The following is a 25,280-nucleotide window of genomic DNA, read 5'->3' on the forward strand; positions in this document are numbered from 1 at the left end:
GGAGCACAACTTTAGCCTTAAATTGAGCTAAAAAAAAAAATACAAGAAAAATCTCTTTTATTGCCGCTGCAGTTGGCCCAGTTTCTGCGGCTGTTGTTAGTCGTGGTGGGTGGCTACGAATTGGCCGGCATGAATATGCATGCGGCGTGACGACCAGCAAGGTCGCACAGCATAACTGGCAGCAGTTGCACTTGAGTTGCGGCACACAGCTGCTGCTGCTGCTGCAGCGGCAACTGCAACTGCTGATTGCTGCCAGAAGGAGACGAAAATGGAAAAGCTGAAGCAAAAGCAATTTGCATAATTACAACGCACATGAGCAACACTTGCTGCGGCCTGTCCGCCTGCAAGTAGGCAACGGCTTTTCATTAGCTTCTAAACACGGCGAGGACAACAACTTGTGCAACACGCGCGCGCTTCACACTGCCACGGCACACACACACGTGGGCACTCACACATGGACACTTATTTAATGAGAGACACGATTAATCAGTTCGGGTATTGCATCCGCTTTGCCGCCCGTTGCCGACGAACGCTTCTTACCAACTAACACAATTTGAGTTTTGTTATAGCTTTAAAAACGAAGTCCGGCTGACGACGAATGACGACGCTGACGCACAGCCTTCGGCTGGACGAGTTACGAACGCGGCACGAACGAGCACTCACGAAGTGGGGCTAGACGCTTGCGCTTGACGATGTGCGAAGAGAGCGCGCGCGTTTAGCAACATTGTTGCGCACTCAAATGTTGCTAAGCTGTTTGCATGTTGTCTTAGGTTAGTTTTCACTTAATGGAAACTGTTAAATGAACAGTTTAATTGTGTAATTTTGGTTTGCACTCGAGCTTTTAATAAATTTCTGTGATCTCTTTTAGCTCTTTCTGTGCGCAGCCCGACTTAGTTGCTCTAATGTTGCCTACTTTCTGGACACGACGAACGAGCGTACATCCGCGCACTGAGCTTCGCCTGCCTCCGAGCCTCGCATTTAAGAGCGCGACTCGTTTCATTAGCCATTGCGTTCCGCTCTCCGTTGGCAACATGTTGCTAGCGCTCGGCCTCGCAACAAGCGCGCAACAGTTGTGACCAGCTGTAAGCGACGCACTTACACCAATTGCCACTTAACTAAAATGCCACTCAAAATCTCTCTTGCACTTGTTGTTGTTGTTGTAGCTTGAGTACGCAGAGCTAGGCTCAAAGGGCTAAAACAGCGAGCAGCAATCAACAAATGTGGCGAAAGGCCAAAAACAGCCTAAATTTCTTCTCACACATAAAATATGATATGACTTATATACACATTTGTTAGTTTTACAACACTAACAAAAGCTAGAGCCAGTTACAGCTATGTCTGTATTTACAGTTACAGCTGCACATTCACAAAAGTTGTTAGAAAGTCCAAAATAAATTTGTTTTCGTTTGCACTTTTCATTTTTTTACATTTTATTTTTTGTAGTCTTTGACATAAATTTATGCGTTTTGTTTACAACAACAACAAGAACAAACTCTGACTCCCGTTATAGATCAGGTCACGGATAGCCTTAGGTGTTTGCGTATAACTCAGCAGGGGAGTCTGACATGTGGGCGTGGACGGGGGCGGCTCGCAGCGATTGCTGCTGACAAACTAAAGTATGTTTCGAAATTGAGATGTCATAAAAACGAAACAGCCTGTTATGAAGTACAGTGAGCACTGACTACGACAAGCAGGCGAAGAGACAAAGGGTTAAAGTGGAAAGAACAAGTAATTGTTAAAATTGAATTTATTTCTTTTTTTTTCTTCTTATCTTATTTCAATTAAGTATTTTTTGAATGAAAATACAATTAATTAAAATAAAATCTTAAAAAATGTTGAAAAAACCTAAATACATATATAGGAATGCTTTCATTTTTAAAAGAGACTAGCTTTTCATAATGAAACATTGCTTTACAAGCTTTTATTGCAAAATAAAAAAATATATAAGTATATATTAAAAATATTTATTTTTTCTTCAGCAAATAGAATAAATAATATTTTTTACTTTATCTGATTATTTACACAAGCCTCTTCATATGCTTCACACAAATAAATTTATTTTCAGTGAATATTTACTTAACAAAAACATTGCAGCTGCAATTGCTAAATTCAAGTTGAAGTTCGTTGGTTATCGATGTGTGTTCACTGTACGAGCCTGTCTAAAGTAAGGGCTGGACTCTGAGCCACTTGGCATTACAACTAGTCATAAAATACACGACAGCTGAAAGCCAGGTCGACCAAACGGGCTTTGAGTAGCAAAACTTTTCTTTTTTTTTTTTTTTTGCATTTGCCTGCGATTTAAATAAAAGGGTTTGGCAGGCGGGCGGGCGGACAGAATCGTGGCCAAAATAAAGCGACAGAGGCAGTTTCAACTTTGATGACGAGAAGGCTATAAAGCTGAAGATGAAGATGAAGTGGGGAAGCTGAAGATGAAGAAGAGGCAGAGCCAGGCTGGAGTAACGACCTATCCAACACTTTTAGCTTGCGAATGCCCAAGTGGGGCGAGAGGGGTGGTTAGACAGACGAAAAAAAATACGGTATGTAAACGAATGTGGAAAAATCACAAGGAATATGAATGCTTCAAGAAGACACAAAATACCCTGTAAATGGGATGAAAATAATAAGAAGTATTTTAAATATATATTTATATAAATGTTTATATAATGTACTTCAGGTTACTAAGAGAAAATAATGCTTGAATTCAATTATATTCATTTTGTTTAAACTTTATTAAAAAAAAAAAAAAAAAAAAAAATTTGGTATTCAACATTGTTTTTTTTTTTTTTTTTTTTTTCATTTTACACTAGAGGATAACCCATTCTATTTCTAGTTAAACATAGACTTGTATATACTGGAAATAAATATGTGGGAAAGTAACCTAAGTACAAGAGGAAAAAACTTAAAAACAAAAAATAAAATAAAATTTAATTTAAAAAAAATTGAATTCCCTTTAAACAACTTTAGACTACTAACTTCTAATCACTCCATCAGTTTTCTAATCAAACCCTTATTGCCTTATTATTCTGATGGTGTAACCAGCATATCATACAAATAATTCCTTTCATCTATTATAACTAAATTTAATTAATAAAATATAGTACTGAGTACAATAATTCATAATTCTAATGCCAAGCCAAAATACTTGCGAGGACTAAGTATCCATAACTTTATTATAATCGATGTTCGCGCCTGACGAAAAGCAGAACCTCAATCAGATTTAGTTAAAATCAATGTAGTTCGTCTTGCTTTTTCTTCTACATAAACTAATCAATCGATTAAATTTATATCGTAAGCTCTAAATATATTCAACAATTTCTCGTTCGTCTTCAATTCTATTTTATTCTTACATTATTTTTATTTTTATTTATTTTTTTATTTTTTTTTATTTTATATATATTCTATTCACGTTTTAATTTCATTTAGTGGGATACAAATGCCACGCCCATTCCTCTTCGACCGCCCTTTTGGCAGGCAACTAAATGTGTTATTTTAACACCTTCAAGGTTGCCCTCGTTCGATCCACAAGTGGAAAGGTCCTGGCTGCTCCATCAAGGATGCAAATATGCCACGGGTCTGCTCAGCAATAATCAATACAACGGCAACAGCTTGCCATTATCCTTGCGGCAAAGGATATTAACAGATGCTCATCGCTGGCTGCTGTGAGGGCCACACAGGTGAGGCACAGGTGACAGAGGTGAGTTCATTTGACTAGAGCTGAGATTGCTTCGATGGATGAGGTTGAGGTTACTTACACAGAGAATTTGTTGGTGAAATTAATAATGAAATATATACTAATAATAATGAAATAAACAAAAAATTATTTATTAAAATAAATCAATATTTATTCATTCCAAAAGGCTCAAAATGAAAAAATGGGTTAATCTGAAAGAAAAAAAAAATATTTTATATTAAAAATAAAATTTTAAAAAAATTTCAATGTGACAGATTAGCAGTAAAATAACAGTTACAAAAATATACCTTCATTAGAAATTATTTCTAAAAATAAAAAATCTATATTATGTGGAAATTAACTAACAATACTAAAACTATTGAACGTTACTGTAAAAATTTATAAAAAGCTGAAAAAAAAAAAAAATTATAAAAATATCAATAAAAATTTTAATAGAAAGGGACAAATAAATATTTATTGACATTAAAAAAAAAAAAAAAATATTAAAAAAAAATTAAAAAGGAACTAATAAAAGAACTAACTCGAATTCAAGATGAATGTTTTTTTTTTCTCTAATAATTTAATAATTTCTAATTCAATATAACTTTCTATTTCTATAATAATACAAATATTTATACTTGACATCCGCCACTGCTGCCACCTTTGTTAGGGTATTTAGAATTCACTACATTGATTAGTTAATTTACAAACATTTTGTTGCTTAACACTGGAAACACTTTTGCATAATATTTTTCTACCCATTCCTTGCATAGCTTCTGCCTCTTCTTCTTCTTCTTCTTCTTCTTCTTCATCTTGTTGTTATTGGCGCATTTCAAAATTCACAATTCAAACGTGTTAATTAGGCAGTGGATGTGGGCGTGGCTGTCGCAGGCATCTCTCTCCCGCTCCCTCTCTCCGTCTCTTTCTCTCTCTCACTTGCTGTCTATCAAATGTGTTAATGACTTGCCAGCCCGCTACCGTTACTTATACACCGCACCCACCTACCTCCCTTTCAACACACCCCTCCTTCCCACCCCCATTTCGCACTCTCTATCGCTAGCCGCTTTTACCTTTCTTCAATTTTCGCGTTTCGACTGCTTCAGCTGGAGTTTTGATGGGTGTGAGTGGGTGGTGGGCGCATGGGCGGGGAGGGGCGTGTCAATAAAATTAGCATTTTCTTTGCCTTTGCTTGTGCTTGTGTTTTGTTTTGTGCTTTTGTGTTTTGTTTGGCTTGTCGCAGAAATTAAAGCTGTGCAGGTTGCGAATAGCGAGAGGGGGAGGGGGAGGGGTGAGACCAGGGAGGAGCTGGTTAATAAAGCAGGGGCGGCATAGGCGTGGCGCATTACGCAACTAAATATTCATGCGAACTGGTTTAAAACTTTGATAACGCACACACACACACACACACACACACACACGCACACACACACACACACACACACGCACACTGGCACATTCTCATACATTGTTGGCTCTGTTAGCCCTAGGGTAAGCTGGGGCTGGAGCAGGTGCAGCCATCAACTATCAAATTACGTTTCGACATGTGTGCCGGGTCGTAAAAAGCCATGTTTAAGCCCCATAAAACAGCGAAGCAGCCGCCTTTAAATATTTTATTGTAATTAAGCCGCGAATTGCTCCCCGAACGCTAACTTAAAAATCAACGCAGCCGTTGTTAAGCACTGACCCCACATCTGGAAAGCGTTTAAAGAGCGCATTCCTTCTACGGAGCTTCCCCGTTCACAAGATTCTTTAAGAGTAGATCTTCTTTATAAGAGCTACAGATATGTGTATCCCGCCTTTGCCCACGATATGCTCTCCTCTATAATCTCCTTGAGACTAATCATCTAGGCCATTCATTACTTAATCGACCCTATACTCCACTCTAGCTCCATTCTCACTTACGGATCTTCTCTTCGCCTCGACGCATTCTTCTCTCTCTCTTTCTTTTCTTATGCTTTTCTACCCATCTCTACTTCTGTCTAGCTTATGCTCTTCTATCTTCTAGCTGCACTATGCCCTTCGCTTCATTCTGTGTCCCTCCAGGCTCTCTCTCTTCTTCCTCCCAACCCCCTTATCCACCGCCCACTTCCGTTCTACTTCCTCTTTACCACCTCTCTCCTTTCTCTATAACCTCTCTACTATCTGCCTGTCTACTTTCTGTCTCTATCCTCCCCGCTTGCTCTAGATACTCTAGATACCTAATACATGTCGATTTTTACCGATGTTTAACTGTATTATAATCCGTTTACTCTATCTCCATACTCACCCTATTTTCTCTCTATAGTCGATCTGCACTCCTTCTTTTATTCATAGTCCTTCTACAAGAAACTCACCTCCGATCCTTTTCTAACCCCCATCTCCCCCTCTATCAACCACCACTCTCTTCTCTCTACTCTCTACTCTCCCTCTCTCTAACCCACTTCCTAGCATACTTTCCTTTTATTTCCTATCTCTTCTCTGCTCCCGCTCCACTCCCTTAACCACCTCTCTAAGACACCCCCCCCCCCCCCACTCCTCCGCCTTCAAACAAACTTCCTTGACTGCGCCTGAGGGTAGGCAACTAAAACTGTTTCCGCCTTTGTTTCTCCTGACGCTGGATTTACAGCCGCAAGTTTTGTGGCTGTAACTTGCTCTGAATAGCCAGTGCAGTTAACATTTGGCTTAATGCACTTCTTAACACTTTGTTGCCGTTAATAATGAAAACAGCAGCTGCCGCCCTCCCCCTTCCTCAGACAGCGGGACAAGACAATGAATACAACAAAAAAGCCCAGAAACTAAATGAAAACTGTCAAATGAACCGCAATTACAATTGTTCATCTGCTAGCTAAGTGTGTCTGTGTGTGTGTGTGTGTGTGTGTGTGTGTGTGTGTGTGTGTGTATGTGTCTGTTTCAGCTGCTAAAAAGTTCCACCTGTTAATGACATTGAAGCGTGCAACAACAACAATACAAACAACAACAACATAAACATCGTGTGGTGGGGGGAGGGGGCAGCCAAGCGAAGCCAAAAAGTAACTTTTGCTGCAACTTTTTTCGTTCCTTGATTCATTTTCTTCTTTTTTTATTTTTGGCAAAATTATTTTCCAACTAAAACTTTAATTAAAAGCGGAAATGCATTATTGAAATGAAAAGCAGAGATTGAGGAACGGACGAAACGAAAATGAGTAAGCGAATGGTCGTGGAAAGAGATAGATTGAACGAAAATCTATGCAAAAGAGTGAAAATAAAGTTTTATAATTTTTTATTTAATTTAAAATAAATATATGGAAAATAATGCAATGAAATGGAATAAGAAACAAATTAGAAACACGTTGAAGCTGACAAGCTGTGAAAGTGAAGAAATGCAAGTGAGAGAGAGGGAGAGAGAGAGAGAGGGACTGAGAGATAGAGGGAGACTGTTAGGTACAGGTAGAAGATAAATATTAAGGACTGGCACAAAATTAATATAAAATTTGAAAATACATTGCTCAGACTTTGGTTTTTAATTAAGAAGTTTTCAATATATAGTATATATACTAAAAATATATACATATATAGAAAAAACACACACAATTAAATTAATGAAAAGTAAACATGGCATAAAAAATTATTTGCCTAAAATTATAGAAAACCAAACAAAAGCTTTGAGCAAACACAAATCAAAATTTGTGTGCCAAAAAATATAATTTGCAAAAAAATAACAGAGATAAAACAGAAAGTTTCCGAAAGTTGTACTGACTGCGAAATGCCTGTTCAGAATAAAAAAAAAATAAATAAATAAATAAAATAAAAATAAAAAGAAAAAGATTTTATATTTATATATTTTATCTGCTAAATATATGAATTATGTTATAATGTTTAATCAAATATAATAGAATAATTTTCTTATGGAAATCCAAAATATTGACTTTAATATTTTCTGTAGCTAACGCGGCTCTAAGGCTCTCAAACTGTAAATGTAATTTGGTTATGTGGGCGTGGCAAAATAATCCTAACACATTTTCAACATTAAAATTTTGTTTAATCCGAATTAGTTCTCATTCAGGCAAGCTAATATACTCGCTTTGCACTCAGCAAGTAGCGAAGCTATTTGCAGGCCATAAACAATCGACTTGGCTATATTTGTGTCAATTACTAAACACGCGCTAAAATAAATACCGCCTCATTATTTATTTATATTGTTTATATATGTATATACATATATTTGCCATAATATACTGGAAATCAACATAGAAATAATTAATTAAATACAATTTTGCAGCCGTTTGCTAATTTACGTTTCAGCAACAACAATTCAAACGTTTCTATTGCTATAAACAGAAAGTGCGAAATTATGATTATAAATTTATACAAAATATTTATACATATAAATAAATGACAAATTTAGAAAATGTGTATTTACATGAATAAAAAATGTAGAAATATTAATTGGAGCGCTTTAAGCTACATTGAACTTTTTAAAAGATTTTTTTTATATCTTTTTGTTTATTAAATATTTTTTATTATTATTATTAATATAATTTAATTATTATTATTATAATTATTTTTATTATTATTATTTTTATTATTATTATTATTATTATCATTATTATTATTATTGATAAATAATATTTATATTAATACAGTCGAGTATCGACAATTTGTACCCCGCAAAATCGATAAACGCGATAAATCGAAAAAATGCTATACCCTTAAAGGAAATTCGTTCTCAATAATTCGTGATAATTTGAATTTCTGTGTAAATCGAAAATAAAAATCTACTGTAATAAAACTTTTTCATTATTTATTTTCTTATTATTTCTAAAGCTCATTGTTAATATTTATATTTATATTCCAAACCTACGCAATTTTGTTGCCAATTGAATAATATTTTTTCCGAGCTTGATTCTCAGTTTCAGATTCATATTATGAACAATTCATTAATATTTGCTGGGACTGCCAAGAGGCCAAGGCAAACAGTGCTCTAAGCCGCACTCGCTTATTGAATCGTGTGGCCAAATGAGCGCATTCGCCGGTGCCTTTTGACTTCAAACAGACAATGCTAGCAGCGGGCCATGGAGACGGACGGACGGACGGACAGAGTCAAGAGGTATCAGTGAATCAGGTTGGTCAAACGTTTGGACATTGATGCAACAGCAAATGCAACAGCAACAGCAATTGCGATTGCAATTGGAATTGAAAATGGAAATGGAAATTGCAATTGCAATCGCAATGGCTGAGCGCATTTATTCAGCTGTAAATCAATAAATTTTAATTAAAATTGCAGCCACACGCAGACGACAATTGTGCAGCGACATCTGCCCCTACCCCAGCCGCTACCCCGCCGCCCCCTGCTCCACCATGTCGCCCATAAATAATATATGGAAATGGGGCTTTTAACTAACATTTGTTGCCGGTTTTAGCAGCGTTCAGCGCGGCTCAATCGGCGGGTCCAAAGCCAAATCTCATAATGCGCATTTCCGTGGCGCTCAGCGTATAATTTGACAAGGTCAGAGCCGCGGCCATTAAAATAGATCCCAGGCTTTTGTGCTCATAATTTCGTTAGGCATTTCGATTTCGATTTCGTTTTCGATTTGGATTTTCATTTTTGGCCAAAAACTTTCAATTTGGCTTTGGCCATTTCGGATTTTTTATTTCTGATTTCTGATTTCAGATTTCAATTTGTGTGATTTGCCGCCATTGACAGCGCTTTGTGTTGGCCCACAACAAAGAAAAAGGCCGAAACAAATTGGTAAACTGAAAAGCTGGTTAACCGAGCTGCGCCTTTTTGTCAATCGTTTTGCATAATTTATTGTGAAATTATTGAGCTAATGAAGTGCGCGCTTTGCGCCATTCGCCGTTCGCCATTCGCCGTTCGCCATTCGCTGCTCTCATTGCTCAGATTACGGGCCAATTTATGCAGGCGCGCGCGACTTTCCTGTCCTCATAAATCTTGCCACGAGTCCTGCCAGCCAGCCAGCCAACCAGCCAGCCAGCCACATGCAACAAATCATGCAAGCAGCGAGGCGCGAGTCAAAGGTTTTCAACAACAACTCGGAACAGGTGTAAGTGCTGAAGAGCTAATTGAATTCAATTCGAATTCTTCTGATTGCCGTCAATTGACGACGTTAAGTGCTGAGAGCAAGAATCAAATTAAAATAAAATATATATACAAAATTAAATAGAAATAAAATGAAGCAAAATTAAAATGAATGAAATTATATACTTAATATTAAATCTATAAATTTAACTATAATTAAAATCAAATATTAATATTGTAAAGTCATTTCAAATTAAAATAAATTACAGTTGATATGTAGACATAATTAAATTACGAATTAGAATGAATACAGAATACGAAAATTAAATCAAATTAAACAATCAATGCAATTAAGAATGAATAAATGTATATGTATGATTTTTAATATAAAAAAGATTATAACTAAATAAATTCAATTGTAATATAAATATATGTACCAAAATCAATTGCAATATTAGCTTTTGATATTTTACAACACACTTATCTTTAAATTAGGCCGAGTATATAACATTTTCTTAAGAAAAAGATAAATAATAATAAAACAAAATTAAAACAAAATAATTAAAATTAAAAAAAAAAGTTCTCTACAAGAATATTATTTCTGAAATATATATATTAATTATTATTGTGAAGATCATTGATTAAAAAAATAATAATAATAAAATAAAATAAATTTTAAAAAAACTCATATTTAATTTATTTACCTTTTTACGTATTTTTTGACCACATATAATTGAAAAAAAAAAAAGGTGTAAATATTATTAAATGAATAATATATTTAATTTTTTGTTATTTTTTAAGTGCATAGTATATATATATATAGCGTATATTGTATATATTTTCGCAATAATATATTATATTTTTTACATTTTGTATTAATATACAAATTTCATATTAACAATCATATCTATAATGTTATATTATTTGAATTGAAATTATATATATTTCATAGCATAATTTTAAAGAAATTAATAAATAGTATATGCCATTTAATATGTTTTTTAATACATATGCAAACATATTATTTTATTTGTTGTATGATTCCCAATCAGAATTGCTTTGCTTGCAAACCTCGCATATGAAATTTAAGTGCATATTCGAGAGCGCATAAACTTTTGAAAGCTCACACACACACACACACACACACGCACATACACATTGGAGTACAGTTTGTGACGAATTGTAATACAAATGAGCCAGAGTTAGCTAACGACTAGAGCCTTCCAAATGCAAAGAAGACAAAGAGTGGAGCTGAGAGAAAGAGAGAGAGAGAGAGGGTAAAGAGTGTAAGAGAGAGAGAGAGGGTGAGCGAACCCGAACCTGTTTCCCGGCACGTCGTTTAGCGCAACAACTTAATTTGCATATCAGCGCCGCCAAATTGCAGGCGGCATGCAACAGCGAAAGGAGAGAAGGCCAGAGGCGGTGTGGAGGGGCAGGAGGGGAAGGAGGAGGCAGAGGTAAAGGCAGTTTCTAAACTGAAGTGTAGGCAACTTGACTAGAAATTGTTTTGCAGCCTAGCCAAAGCAAGGAGCTGCACACACACACACGCACACACACACATGTGGAACACGAGCACTTCATCAATTTGCCAATAAAGTTTTGTGAGTAGTTTTCGCAATAGTTGGCAACATTTCAATCAGGCCAGAAAACACTCAGCGCCGGGAAGGCAGCTGCCAACTCGCACTGCCTGCATTGCCGATTTAGTTTCTGTTAGTCAGCGTAAAATTTTATGCACACGGCACAAATCGAAATGGAAAATCGGAATGGAAAAGCCAAAGTTGTTGCTGATTTGGCGCAAAATTAACAGGCAAAACGCGCAGCGACTTGAATAGAACAGCAGCAGGAGTAGCAGCAGGAGTAGCAGCAGGAGTAGCAGGAGCAGGAGCAGCAGCTGAGGAATGTGGGCAATTAATGTGAGCAGCACACGCTGCTTGAGCAACAACTTTGGGGTGAAAGAAAGCCAACGTCGCGTCGCGTCTCAAATTAAATTTGCATTTCAAATTCGCTCGTGTCCACAGCGAATCAAAGCATTTAGTTTGGGCCAAATCTATTGACAGTCGAGGGTAGGCAAAGGCATACAAAAAAAAAAAAAGAAGGCAGGAAAAGAACAAAAATAAATGCAGAAAGAGAGAAACGTAAAAACGTAAAGAAAACAAGACGCTGACAGGCAGGTGGGCGGGCCCTGGGCAGTGGGCATCGGGTCCAAGGCGAGTCCTCGCCTTGCATATAAATCAAAATAATTTTGTTTGGTTCTGTAATTTGGTGTCTAGGAATGCGCAGCAGGCGGCGCAGGAGGAGCAGGAGGGGGTCGTTCTTCGCACTGGAATCATGAAAAGGACAAATGAAGTGAAATTTAAATGATTGCATACTTCGAGGCGTTTGTTAAACCATTTATTTTCACCTAATTGCACACTCGAGTGGACGCTGCCACAGCCAGGGGATGTCGGGGGTCAGGGGTTGGAGTTGGGGCCCAAGCTACGGCCGGGATTGGGCTCGCTCGTCGAGTTTTGAGCCACTTTTACACTTGGCTTGACAACGGAGCTCCATGGCGTTACACAACATAGCTACAAAGTATTTGCCGACTGACGTTTTGACATTGCTTTGCCTCACACACACACACACACTGACACACTCACACACATTTCGGAAGAACTTCAACATTTTTGTTCTGCGGCCTCTGCTTCATTAGGCTGGGCGAGTGGCAAAGGCGTGCGTGAATTGCTTTCTGATTAAATTTCTCACAACTCGTGTGTTTCTCTGCGACAATAAACGCAAACCAATTAGAAAGTGGGGGAGACTAACTGAAAAGAACAGCGACGCGTTGGGGAGGGAGAATTCCGCGAATCATCAACGATTGAGTGAACAAAATGATTTGATATCATAATTAACTTACAGCATATGAGCTCTAATGTTCGTTGCGGCCAACTGCAAGTAATTAAAAGTATTTATAACTTTATAAGTATTATAAATTAACATATATATTTTACCTTCAGTTGTGGCACATATACGATGCGATGCGAATACAGTGAACACGTTTTAGATTAGTGTAACAAAAAAAAAAGCATTATTATTACTATTGATATTTCTTTCATTATAGAAAGTTATAAATAGTAATCATTTAAATAAAAAGATTTTATAATGTTATTCATAATTTTTTTTTTAAATATTATTTTTAAAAATTTATTTTATCAACAATAAAATTTAATTTAAATTTAAGCTCCTTTCAATTACTATTATTTTTATTTGATTAGGTTTATATATATTAGCTTGAGAGAAATTGTTTTTTGTTGTATTTCTTTATTATTTTATTTTTAAAACATATATGCTTGTATGATATTCAATATATATTTTTGTATATTTTATATAGACATGTTTATTTCAATTTCAATTAAAAATTATATTTTTTTAAGACATTTTTAATAAACTATATATGATTTCTTCCACTATTATTCAATCCATATTTTATTTTGCAATTTGATTTGAGAGTACAAAGTAAAGTATCCCATAGAAAGATTATTATCTTCACTTCTATCTACCTATATTAATTATCTTTCAATCTATCCTTTTATATCCGTTCCGTACCTATTCAGGCCTCAATTTATGTATCCCTCAATGTATATTCATTCATTTGTTTATCTCTTCATATTTTTATCTATCCATCCTATCAGCATGTTTCATTATCCAGTCAATTTAATATTTATATTTATTTGTTTTACTCTCTGGCTTCTTCCCTGGTAGAGATTCACCTATTATTTCATCTATAAATTCAACCCTCTCTGTCTCTCTCTCACTCTCTCTCTCTCTCTCTCTCTCTCTCTGTCTCTCCTTTCACTCCTGTAGTTTCAAATTTGTGTTTTTCAATACTTATTCCCCTTGTTTTAGCTGAAGAGTTTTTCTGATGCAATCATCATGTAATCATAGCTGTCACAACTTTTAACCCACATCGACATTTATTTCTATATAGTTATCGTTCTTGTTGTTGTTGTTGTTGGTAATGGAGCTGTTTCATTTTGACAGGCTTCAATAATTCATAATTGCCATCAAAGTTTTCTGTTTTTTTCTGTTTAAAAAATGAAAATCAAGTCAAAATAAAACAAAATAAATTGTGAGAGCTTCCCCTTTGCTGCCTGCCCTTCGGCTTGCGCCCTCGCCCGCTCCTGCGGCTCTGCTTTTTACCAATCGATCTGGCAAAAAAAAAAAAAAAAAACAACTTGAGCATAGTTTTCGCTTTAGCTCTGCTTCGACATTTTCATTTTCCTGACATATGCAGGAAATGCGTTTCCCAGCCAATCCTGCTGCAGCTGCAGCTGCCGTTGCAGTTACTCGGTTTACGGTTTGAGTTTTACGGTTACGGTTTTTTGGCTATGCCGTGTGCTACGGCTATGGCTGTGGCTGTGGCTTTGCCTGTGCCTGTGCCTGTGCTTGTGCCTGTGCCTGAGCGCCTCTTGCGCAGCTCCATTAATATTTAAATTGTGTGCCGCCTCGCGACTTCTGAATCTGCCCTCGTTTGCGCCCCACGCCGCGGTGTGTCTTGCGTGTTGCTTGCCGGCTTATTTTTTGACAGTTATCGATTCGCTCGCGCTCCACACGAGACGCGCTGTGAGACGCTGAAACGCTGAAACGCTGAGACGCTGGCGCCTTTATCTTGCACAGGCTTGCAATTCATTTCCTAAAATATGCATGCGAAAAGAGCAGAGCCAAGCCAAGCCAAGCCAAGCCAAGCCAAGGCATGGCAGAGGCTCTGTGCGAAGCCAAGCGGCATTATTATATTGGCTACGCGCTGTCAAACTGACTGCCTCACTTTTGCTCTCCCTCTCCCTCTCCCTCCCGCTCACCCTCTCTCGCTCTCTCCCTCTCCTTAACTTAACACATTTTGCAATATGTACGAGTTATGCGGCATAAGCCTCGCAACTCGCATTCATTTCCTACTTTCAGCCAGTTAAAAAGTTTCCCAAGTCGCTCGCTTTGTGCATGTTTAACTTTTTTGCGCCTGTCATAGCCCGTCGGCCTCGCCCCCCGCCTCCTACCTCCGCCCATCCCGCACCAAGTCAAAGTCGAGTTGTAACACATCTAACCTGCCTCGAAATACTCTCCGCTCTCCCTTTGGCTTTGATCACCGTGACACTCAAGCGCTGCAAATGCACACCACTCACACACACGCACACACACACACACTCACACAGTGATATACCACACACTCGTGACAGGCTACAAGTGAAACAACAACTTAATTAGCAAATGCCAAAAAATGGGGAACTCAACGCATTACAAATTTCACATTTGAGCATCATAATCGAAATTTATAGCTGAATATTTATGACACGTGTATATAATGTTTGATTGATTCTTGAACTGGTTGAAACTAGCAGTCAGTGACGATGCTTCTCATGTGTATGTGTACCTTATCCCTTGAATTTTTAAATATAAAAAATCAGCCCATATATTTTATACACATATTATATTTATTAATATTTGATTTATTTATTTATTATTATTTTATTATTTTATTTTTTATTATTTATTTATTTAATATTTCACATATATGATACTTTATTTATTTATTTAATATTACTATTTTTTTTTATTTAATATTACATAAGTTATATTTATAATATATTTTACTCATAAATATAATGCCATTATATCCGGCTAGAAAATCCTATTCAATTTAATAAACATTTCAATATTACAGATTTTGAATAAAGTCGAATATTCAAGTCCAGCGCAATCATTCACAGTCTATATATTTTTGCCAAAATCAAATCAGTCAATTTTCAGATTTACCTCGCCCCAGAGGGAATAGCTTATCAAATAGGTATTTACATAGAATATAAACTTTTATAAAAACCTTTTCCTTTTGCAGAACAATAAAGTTCAACCGTTGAATTATTTCATTGCATTTTTTATTAGATCATGAATCGTATTACGCCTGCCGAATAGCAAAGCTCTCTACCCAAAGCTATGACTCAGGATGTCAAGTAATCCTCATAGTGAGTTTATCTACTAGAAACAGTTAAGTCAGAATTTGATAAGATGAAGAGGAGTTTACTGTGTACAAATTCTAAAATTGATCTTACCTATTAGCCAGTATCTTTACATAATGTCATGAATATAGACATAAAATTAAATTAAAAGCAATAATTTATCTTAACTTCTTCCTTATCTATTGCTACCGCCCTATAAACAGCAAGTTATCATAATAAAATCAAAATTGGTAGGCCAATAATATCATATATGACTCATATATGTCCAAAAACTTGTTAGAAATTAAGTAAAGTTCAAGTTGCAATGAGTCAGCAGACTAGCCCATAGCATGGCTTAAGCTACAAATTCCATTAGTTAAACATCTCAAACACTTTGCGATTTTCAATAGTTACCATAATAAATTGTAAATGATAAAAAATAATCGATCGAAAAAAGTTGATGGCAGACAGATAAGAAGAGCTATAAATACTTTACGCTCTCTCTCTCTCTCTCTCTTCAACTCTCTCTCACTGGTCGTAGGCCACTCTGCGTATGAGTACTATGTATGGTATATCTGAAAAAAGCTTTTTTCTTTCTCTGCCATTACCAAATTCGAGTTACGCTTTAGCTTTCATTTCAGTTGATCAATTGAAGCGAACGCACTGAGACGTGTTTTCCATCAATATACAAATCTAGAAAGTTTTCGCTTCTTCAATCAAAAACAAAATGGCTCCCGGTGATCGTTGCGGTGGTCCACCACGTCGTGGACCCATCATCAATGTGCAGATCGCACCACGCTGGCCGCGTCGCCATCATAGCAACGTTGTGGTGGTGCAGGCGCCACCACCGCCACCACGTCCAGCGCCCGTCGTTGTGGTGCAGCAGGCGCCACCACCGTCCAGACCCGCCAATGTGGTTGTGGTCCAGCAGCAGCAGCCACAGCCGCCACCGCCAGCCTATTACCCACCCGCCGACAACCACTACCACAATCCACCTCCCAGCTACTAGACGAAGCCGAAGGACATTTTCGTTGAATTTACGCAGCACACAAATATTTCATAGACACAAGAAAACACCTGAACATTCGATATACCTCCAAATGAATAAAAAATAAAGTATACATGTATACGTATATTTAATACACCTTATCAGCAAATGTGTTCAATTCCGTTATCTATGCATTTGGTTTCTATCAATGTAGTCAACGGCCATGCGATAAGCCTAATGCCAGCTGCGCCAGATGTGGTTCATGAACATTGATTATTGAGGCACGGATCAGGCAAATTAGCTAGTTGTAGTTCAGCTGGAGAATAGTTTAGCTGGAGACAAAATAGTACATAATAAAGCCAATCAGAAACTATGACGAGGGCTGCTCTTTAAGTTACGCGAAGTGTCTCACGAGTATGAAAGAAACATGGCATAAAACAAATGCTCTGATTCTTTCTTTTCAATTTATACCAATATTTGGAAACTATTTAGGCTCATGAGCTAGCCTTGTAGCTTGTAGCTTGTAGACAATATATATAAATTGATAATAAAATATATACCTATATATATTTTTAAACACTTTATAAATATTGTTCATGCATTTGGTGATTATTATTAGTCATTTATTATCAATTATTAAGACTATCGATAGTCAATGGCGAAATTGGCTGATGATAAAATCGGGAGCTTCTTGAAGTAATAACTGCTAACTTATTTTCCGTTAGTTTATTGATCAATAAATACATGACGTCAAAACGAAACGAAGGGTCACAAAGTTACAAAGTTAACCGATAGAAAAGCCGCAGAAGATAATTAATTTATTTTATATTATATTATATTCTTATAAATTTCAAAAATTAAATTATTTTATTTTTTTTACCTTATTACCGAATTATTAAATATTAAAAATGTTGTACTTTTGGCCTTCTGATTCTCATAGGAAAACTTTTATGTAGATACAAAATGAAATACAAATCAAATATACAATAGTTTGGATCAGCTTTCAAACAAGCTACAAAGTCGAAGCAATAAACACAAATTCTACTTTTTGCAAGCTAATTAGATAATTATATAAACATTGCTAATAAAACGGGAAAGTACTAGACTTCTTGACTTCCCTAAAAAAGTAGGTGTATGATACAAACCCCCCTCGACTTATCGGCCAAAAATGCTATCAGTCGATACTCGTCGAGGCAAAATGACTAATCACAGCAGTGCGCGATTGTTTTGCTCTTATCTGCCAACTGGAATGAAAATGCCAAATGAGCTCAGAGCTGATTGATGGGCCACAACTGCACTGGAAGTTCACTGCGAAATAGAGTTGTCTGGCCAACGATAAGATTCAGTAGAGGACAAGTGTTGCTCGAGGCAGCACAGGCGCAAAGACTGGAGCCATGCGGGTGTACTATGAAGATTCATATCGCTTTGGCTATCATCATCGCCATCATCGCCCAAGTGAGCATGAGCAGAACTAGTACAACGAGAGAGGAGAGCAATAATAATAATTTGTATAAACTTTTTAATAGATATCGAGATTGATGTTATCTCCGGCTGGGGTGGCGCATATTATCCGGCGCCGATTGCTAGGCCCGAGGTCGTCGTAGTCAATCAGGCGCCCGCCTACATGCCCCCACCACCGCCAGCACCAGTTGCGGCTCCGATGATGATGCCACAGCCATATGGCGGCATGTCCGTGGCCACAGCGGGCTACTACCAGCAGCAGCAGCTGCAGCAGCAGACCTATCAATACCAACAGCCATATTCCCACACCAATAATCCACCCTATCCTCAGTGGTAGACGAATCACAATGCGGAATCCCAAAAGTGTGTGAATTACTTTATTTGCGCTCCCTTTGTGCGCACTATATAAAATAAATGAATCTATAATTTGCGATTATTAAACAGTCAAATATTGATATTTCGGTTTTTTATTGTCAGACTGAATAAGGATTGTAATAGCAGATATAATAGTGTAAAGAGTGTTAAAGGCCACTTATTAGCCACGATTTGTAGTATAAGCCTAATCTGAACATATATCTATAGAACGTAGTAGATTTAGGTAAAAATGTAATATAGCAAATAAAGTCCCAAAAATCAAACTTCGAATTAAGAACTAAATGAAATAAGCTGGAACTGCACAAAACAATTCAAAGATATGATTATTTCAATTATTATTACAATTTGTATTTTATAGACATATATTTTTGAAGATAGTAGAAGATAGCGGAAACAGAAATTAGAGTTTAGGTGAGCAACAAAATCTTTAAGGTGGATCTTTTTAAGTTGAAATAATTCTTTGTTAGTTAAAGTTGCATATAATATACTACCACTACTATCCCAATAATACAAGATACAATTTATTTTAATTTATATAACATAATTTTAGGCCCAAAGGTAATTAGAGAAAAAAGATTGTTTAAAAATTTCTATAATTCTGCTATAATTTGATGGACGCGTTGGCTTATGTTTTGTTTATATAACAACTAAATATGAATACTATAAATATTACATATATACTAAACTTATTATTAACGACCTTTGACCATTCAATGTGTTGGGAATACAAACAAAAATACAAAACGGCAGCTACGCAATAAATTTTATTATTTCATTATCTAGCTTGATTTAGCAAGTAGATGCGTTTGACTAGAACATACCTATTAATACCCTGAAATCCATATCGAGCAAAGTTTTTATCAAAATGTTAGGTTATTGTAGTTTATGTCACACATATATAAACAAAGGGTCTCCTTGATTCGCAGTATATAAAATAATAATTTAGAAATCATTTCACGATCAAAAATTTTGATATTGATATCAGACCTGATCTGAGAGTACTTTGAGGTAATGCAATCAAATTGATATGCATCTGATGCCCTCAGCTCTTCAACCTGAACAAGTATACTTTATTATGTCTGCCACGCCTTCTTCTGCAAAGCATTATACCCTGATCCTGACTCAGAGTAGAGAAAATTGTGCTATTCCCTTTTAGGAATGACAAATGAGTATATACATATTTATATATAATGTTTATCGTATATCTTATCATGTTTTGCACCCGTTTTTAAAGTAGAACGCCATTTCATTGTATACATATTGTTATTGACAATTTTACTTTTGTTTTGTAGACTCTGGAAAGCTTCGTTTTGTAGGCCTTATCGATGATATGGAAATCATAGGATATATGATAATATGGGAAAGTTAGAATATTAATAAACTACAATAATGAAAATATATATATATATAATTAATAATAATAAATATATATAAAAATTAATATATATATTTATAAAATTAAATTGATTAAAAAAACTCTGATTCACATATCTAAATTTGCGAAATTTGTTGCAATTCATAATTTGGGATTTTTCGCGTTTGTCCATTGTCCGGCCGCACTGGAAGTTGTTTGTCAATTGTTTATCGAAAGCAGGCTAAGACCACCTGACAAGATAGCGAACTAAGCTCCCAATTACACACAAAAAAAAAAAAGTACCCACCTGCGAACTGTCTGCTTAAATATGTTGAGCAGTTGCGAAACTAGTTCAGTTAACGAAGAATCGCCAGAGCAGGCGCTACAACGAGACCTAAGGATATTCAGAGAGATATATAAGTAAGGAATCATGTCTTACTACGACGACGAGCGCCGCCATCACCACCATCATCATCATGGACGTCCTATTGTGGAGGTGGATATTGTGCCACCACGTCTGCCACGCCCCGTTGTTGAGATCGATGTCGGCTCGCGCTATCCCTCCTACAGACCGGAATGTGTTGAGGTGATCCAACCAGCGGCTGTCTACCAACCACCACCCATGGTTGAGGTGGATGTGGTGCGACCCAGTCGACCACTCATCGAGTTCAACATCGGCGGGCGTCGTCCACGCGAGGAAGTCGTCATTGTGGAGCAACAGCGGCCCTGTTGGTAACAAGCGCACATTGGATTCGCATTCAAATGTAGAACAACAACAAAATACCGTATTTATTTTTTATTAATTAAATTACATGACTAACAAAACCAAACAAAACTGAAAGTTTCTATTTGTTATTTGTCAATCGCATAAATGTAAAAAGTTATGTAAAAGTTGTGACTAAATGTGTTTAATATTATTAAAAGCTTTTGACTAATGTGACAATTGCTTTAATGGCATTATGAAAATTTATTTATTTTAATTATCTTAAATTTGTGTTTTGCTTTAAGTTGAAATTCTGCCATTGGTGGCAGCAATACTTTTGGCTCGGGTGTATGTTTCTGGTTTTAGCTGGAGCGTTAGGCATATTTCCTATAATTCCTATATAGCTTTTTATACTAATACATAAAGTATCAAGAGAAAACTTTTGGTAAATTTAATTCTGCTGATAAAATGATTTATACAGGTTGTTTTAAAAATAAATATCATTAGCTTTTAAAAGATATAAGATATATATATATATATATACAATATAAACTATTTTTATTAACTTTTATTCATCTTTGCTTGTGTTCTACCTTTCATATACATACTCTCGCATACATGCAGTAATGCATCGCTCACATACAAAATTTAATTTGGCGGCTGCATTTGTCATAGACAATGCTTCTTATTACTTACTAATAGACATACACTGCGCGTCATCAGGTTAGCGCCCCCCTTTACACTCAACCTCAAAGCTAAATAAAATCTAAACCATCAGAGCTCCATCTTTGAAATTTTTTTACTTTATACTCCGTTTATTTCTTTTTAAAATACAAAAAGAATGGCTACTGTAACATTAAGGATTATTTTTAAATAATTTTTTTTGTAAAATGTACAAAAAACATGTAACAAAAATTTGGTCATCAGATTAGCGCCCCCTACGCTAAATTCAATTTATTTAAGCTAATGACCAAAAATAACACCGTATTTTAAGCTATTATTATTTTTAAGTAATATTAGTAGTGCGTAGTGCCGTTTTTTGTTTGAAATTACTTCAAAAATTCGATTAGGAGTGGAATTATAAAGTTGTTCAATATTGTTCAAGGATATGGTTGGCCAAGCGTGTTCAGTACCTTCGATTAACTCTGTCTTTGCACTATAATGCTTTCCGGACTCATATACTTCCTGACCATCCATCCCCAGACGTTTCCAATGATATTAAGGTCGAGTGAGTATGGTGGCCACTCCATGAGATCAATTTTTTGGCCCTGAATCCAGGACTTCAGGGATTTGGATTTGGATTTGGATCATTATCATGCTGGGAAATCTAATGCCGGTTTTCAGACAGGTTATAAAAATGCGGAACCGCAGTTTTAAACACGGTGTTATAGTCCTATGCGTTCATGCGCGATGTCAAAAATTGAAGCTTACAAGCGCTGTAGTAAGATATTGCACCCTACATCAATGCCACACCACCCCCCCGCCGCAACGGCTTGGAAACCGTTCCAAATTATGTTCTTCTATGCGTAGGTCATGGATATAATAAATTTAGCCATCAGTTCCTTCCAAATTCAATTTTTCTCATCAGAAAAGCCAACATGCTGCCATTGGATAAACCACGTCATGTTCGCCCGGCCAAAATTAATGCGTATTTCTTTTCTCAGCATATCGACTGGTGTCTTTTTTTTTACATACTGTTTCTTTAGGTAATTAACTTTCCTTATTGCTCTTTGGACCGTTGAGAAGCTCGTCTTAACACCGATTTTATCCCTAATCTTGGTGGTCGTGTAGTATGTTGTATGTCATATAAGCATATGCTCACAGTATTGTAGTGTATACAATATATGAAGTTGACATATGCCTAAAATATAAGTAAGAGTATCATGCTCACAACATAGCAACACTTTGTTGCTTTACTTATATTATAACAGCTATACATAAGCGCCGTAATATGATCGGTCACTTATGTATAGACTGGCCTGCAGCGTGGGATCTGCAACGTAAGCATTGTTACGCTCTTGTCCACGCCGCAGCTTATACGCTAAATGTATATGCCTTCTGCATATGCATACAAACATATATACACACACATACAGCATGTTATATACTCCCATTCTGCCGCTGCTATAAGCGACAGAATTCTTTATGTAAACTTTATGTACTTTAGGCTAAGACTTTATTTGAATAAAATACGGAGGGCATTCGCTGCCTGACACTGCAATTAAACAGTTCTTTTTTGTTCTATAATAAATATTGTTTACATGGCGACCGTGACAAGTGTCACTCAAGTGCCTGTTGTATATTTTTATTTAAAAACTATAAGTGTTATGTGGCTGCATACCTTTGGGCTGTTCTCGGTGGACAATGATGGCCGTAAATTCAACCAGGGCAAGATTTTCAAATAAGTTGCAAACACAATATATCTAATCGATGTAACAACAACAACAGCAGCAACAGCAGCGCAATAGCGCAACAAGAGCAACAGTAACAATAACAACAACAACAGCAGCAGCAGCAACAACAACTACAGCAGCAGCAACAACTACAGCAGCAACTGCTAAAGCAACAACAGAAACTGAATAACAATAACAACAACAACAGCAGCAGCAACAACTACAGCAGCAGCAGCAGCAACAACTACAGCAGCAGCAGCAACAACAACAGCAGCAACAACAACAGCAGCAACTGCTAAAGCAACAACAGAAACTGAATAACAACAACAACAACAACAACAGCAGCAGCAGCAACATCAGCAACAATCATCTATAAATATAGAAGCCTGTGCGAAGACCAGCACCGGCCACGCCCAGCGCGCCAAGCTCGGCCCTCGAACCAAATGACAACAACAACAATGAGCCGCAGCAACAACGGACATAATCAACTATAAATATAAAAAAAAAGCCTGTGCGAAGACCAGCACCGGCCACGCCCAGCGCGCCAAGCTGGGCCAATTTAATGCAGAAAAAAAGCCTGTGCAAGGACCTGCACCGGCCACGCCCAGCCCTACAACAGGATCATGTGAACCGACAGCGCTACTCAGAGCGCGCAACGTTATAGACTATAATAATATATATTAAGATATAAAATTTAATTTTAGTTATACATTGTAAAATTGTACTACTGAGCGACGATTGCGTTGCTCGGTATAGCGCATGGCCCGTAAAGCCATGCAAAATTTAGACAGGAAGACCACTGCGTTGGTCGAGTAGGAAAAATAATAAAAAAAAAAAAAAAATAAAAAGAAAATAATAATAATTGATAAAAAAAAGGGGAAATGATAGAAATTTGAAACAGAAATTAAAAAAAAAAAAAAAAAACAATATAGACTTCTATATATATATATATATGTATATATGAATAAATTATATTCTTGAAACGATATAAAAAAAAATGAAAAGAAAAACTAGGCGCAGTGGAGTCTTACATAGAATAAAGAAACGTAAGGCCGAACTGCATAGGCTACTGTATGGACCCCAACAACTAAGTTGGGATACATCAGTAAAATTACAGGCGGAGATCGAATTTCTCGACTCCGAAGAAAAAAAATTAAAAAAAAAACAAATCTGCCAGTTCAGATAAGGTTAACGGTAGTAAAAATATTGAAAAACTGGCAGATAGAGTAGAGGTTGTGGAACCACAACCAAAGAAACAATTGCCCGTACTAAAAAAGAGGTGTCCAGCAGACTGCGAGGGCCCTCTTTTTAGTCCTTATTGCGTCTATTCATGCACGGAGGTGCGTAAATGACACACAAAATTTTTTGGCTTGCCTAAGAGAAATTTGAAAATAAATTTATTTCATAATATACTTATAAAATTAAATGATTAGAATATAAGAATAAAAAAAAAAAAAGAAAACCTTTTAAATAAAAAAAAAAAAAAACATAATAATAAACAAAATTTAAAATTTACTTTAAAAGATTGACTTAAGAGAAATTTGAAAATAAATTTATTTTAATTTATTTCATAATATACTTATAAAATTAAATGATTAGAATATAAGAAAAAAAAAAAAGAGAAAACCTTTTAAATAAAAAAAAAAAAAAAAAACATAATAATAAACAAAATAGAAAATTTACTTTAAAAGATCAAAATGGGAGGCAAAACCTCAAAGGCTGCTGATAATACAGCAAATGTGGTCAATGTTGTAGAAGTCATGGATACCACACCACATCTAGAAACGCATACACTGCTACTAGCTCTGTTGGTGGCCTTAACGGCTTTAAATCTGTTAATGAAAGCGTATCTATTGTACAAGCGTACACTAAAAAAACGGTATCTAAGTCGTGCAAACGATTTAGATAAAGTTTAAAATCCGAATATTATCTGACATATTGCAGAATTCGCCAACTAAAATAGTTCGTACTTCGAAATGTTCTAAAATGATCGGAAAAATACAAGAAATTTATAACAAAGAACCGAATTTTAGAGTAAACTCGTTGACAATATTACAACGGCATTTCGAATTCATTCCAGTATCTGATTTCGAAAATAAATATATAGATACATTTGGAAGTATCGCAAGCCCGCTATTTGGCCTAACTCAAATAGAAAAAGGCAAAGCACTTAGCACATTACCTTATGTAATGGTTAGAACCATAGTTGAGGAACATCCAATACTTGGTTCGGCTACGATACTACTTGTACGATTGCATCGATAAGATGCAGTCATAAACAGAAAAAAATACGAACTATAATTGATGGAATGGTCAGAAATTGTGACCAACATCAAACAACAACGTGTAGAGTTTGACAAATCGTTTAAGTGCCTCAA

At 36.2% G+C, this 25,280-nt stretch overlaps 4 protein-coding genes across 23 annotated transcripts in view; 3 read left to right on the top strand and 1 right to left on the bottom strand.

Moving 5' to 3' along the window:
* fred (friend of echinoid) overlaps positions 1 to 926 on the bottom strand; it is a 149,640-nt gene extending 148,714 nt beyond the window's left edge. For 15 of the 20 annotated variants that reach the window (XM_018004629.2, XM_089465015.1, XM_089465014.1 and 12 more), the window contains exon 1: positions 313 to 926. The gene's annotated coding sequence lies outside the window, so the exon portion shown is untranslated. The remainder of the gene's footprint in view (positions 1 to 312) is intronic. The other 5 variants (XM_089465026.1, XM_089465024.1, XM_089465025.1 and 2 more) reach the window with 2 other exon arrangements.
* A 15,316-nt stretch (positions 927 to 16,242) lies between these two features.
* LOC108611777 (uncharacterized) lies at positions 16,243 to 16,777 on the top strand. The gene has a single exon (XM_089464620.1). The coding sequence runs from the start codon at positions 16,356 to 16,358 to the stop codon at positions 16,635 to 16,637; it is 282 nt and encodes a 93-aa protein (XP_089320746.1). The 5' UTR covers positions 16,243 to 16,355; the 3' UTR covers positions 16,638 to 16,777.
* A 1,135-nt stretch (positions 16,778 to 17,912) lies between these two features.
* On the top strand, positions 17,913 to 18,534 carry LOC108611772 (uncharacterized). Its single transcript, XM_018004567.2, has 2 exons — positions 17,913 to 18,071; positions 18,143 to 18,534. The coding sequence occupies exons 1-2, from the start codon at positions 18,011 to 18,013 to the stop codon at positions 18,412 to 18,414; spliced, it is 333 nt and encodes a 110-aa protein (XP_017860056.1). The 5' UTR covers positions 17,913 to 18,010; the 3' UTR covers positions 18,415 to 18,534.
* Positions 18,535 to 20,141: 1,607 nt separating this feature from the next.
* LOC108611776 (uncharacterized) lies at positions 20,142 to 20,763 on the top strand. Its single transcript, XM_018004569.2, has one exon. It carries the CDS (start codon positions 20,237 to 20,239, stop codon positions 20,540 to 20,542), a length of 306 nt encoding a protein of 101 aa, XP_017860058.1. The 5' UTR covers positions 20,142 to 20,236; the 3' UTR covers positions 20,543 to 20,763.
* The last annotated feature ends 4,517 nt before the right edge of the window (positions 20,764 to 25,280 follow it).

This window comes from Drosophila arizonae, chromosome 3 (assembly GCF_054131065.1).
Source record: "Drosophila arizonae isolate 15081-1271.41 chromosome 3, UAZ_ARI_1.0, whole genome shotgun sequence".
In the NCBI taxonomy this organism is placed as follows: Eukaryota; Metazoa; Arthropoda; class Insecta; order Diptera; family Drosophilidae; genus Drosophila; species Drosophila arizonae.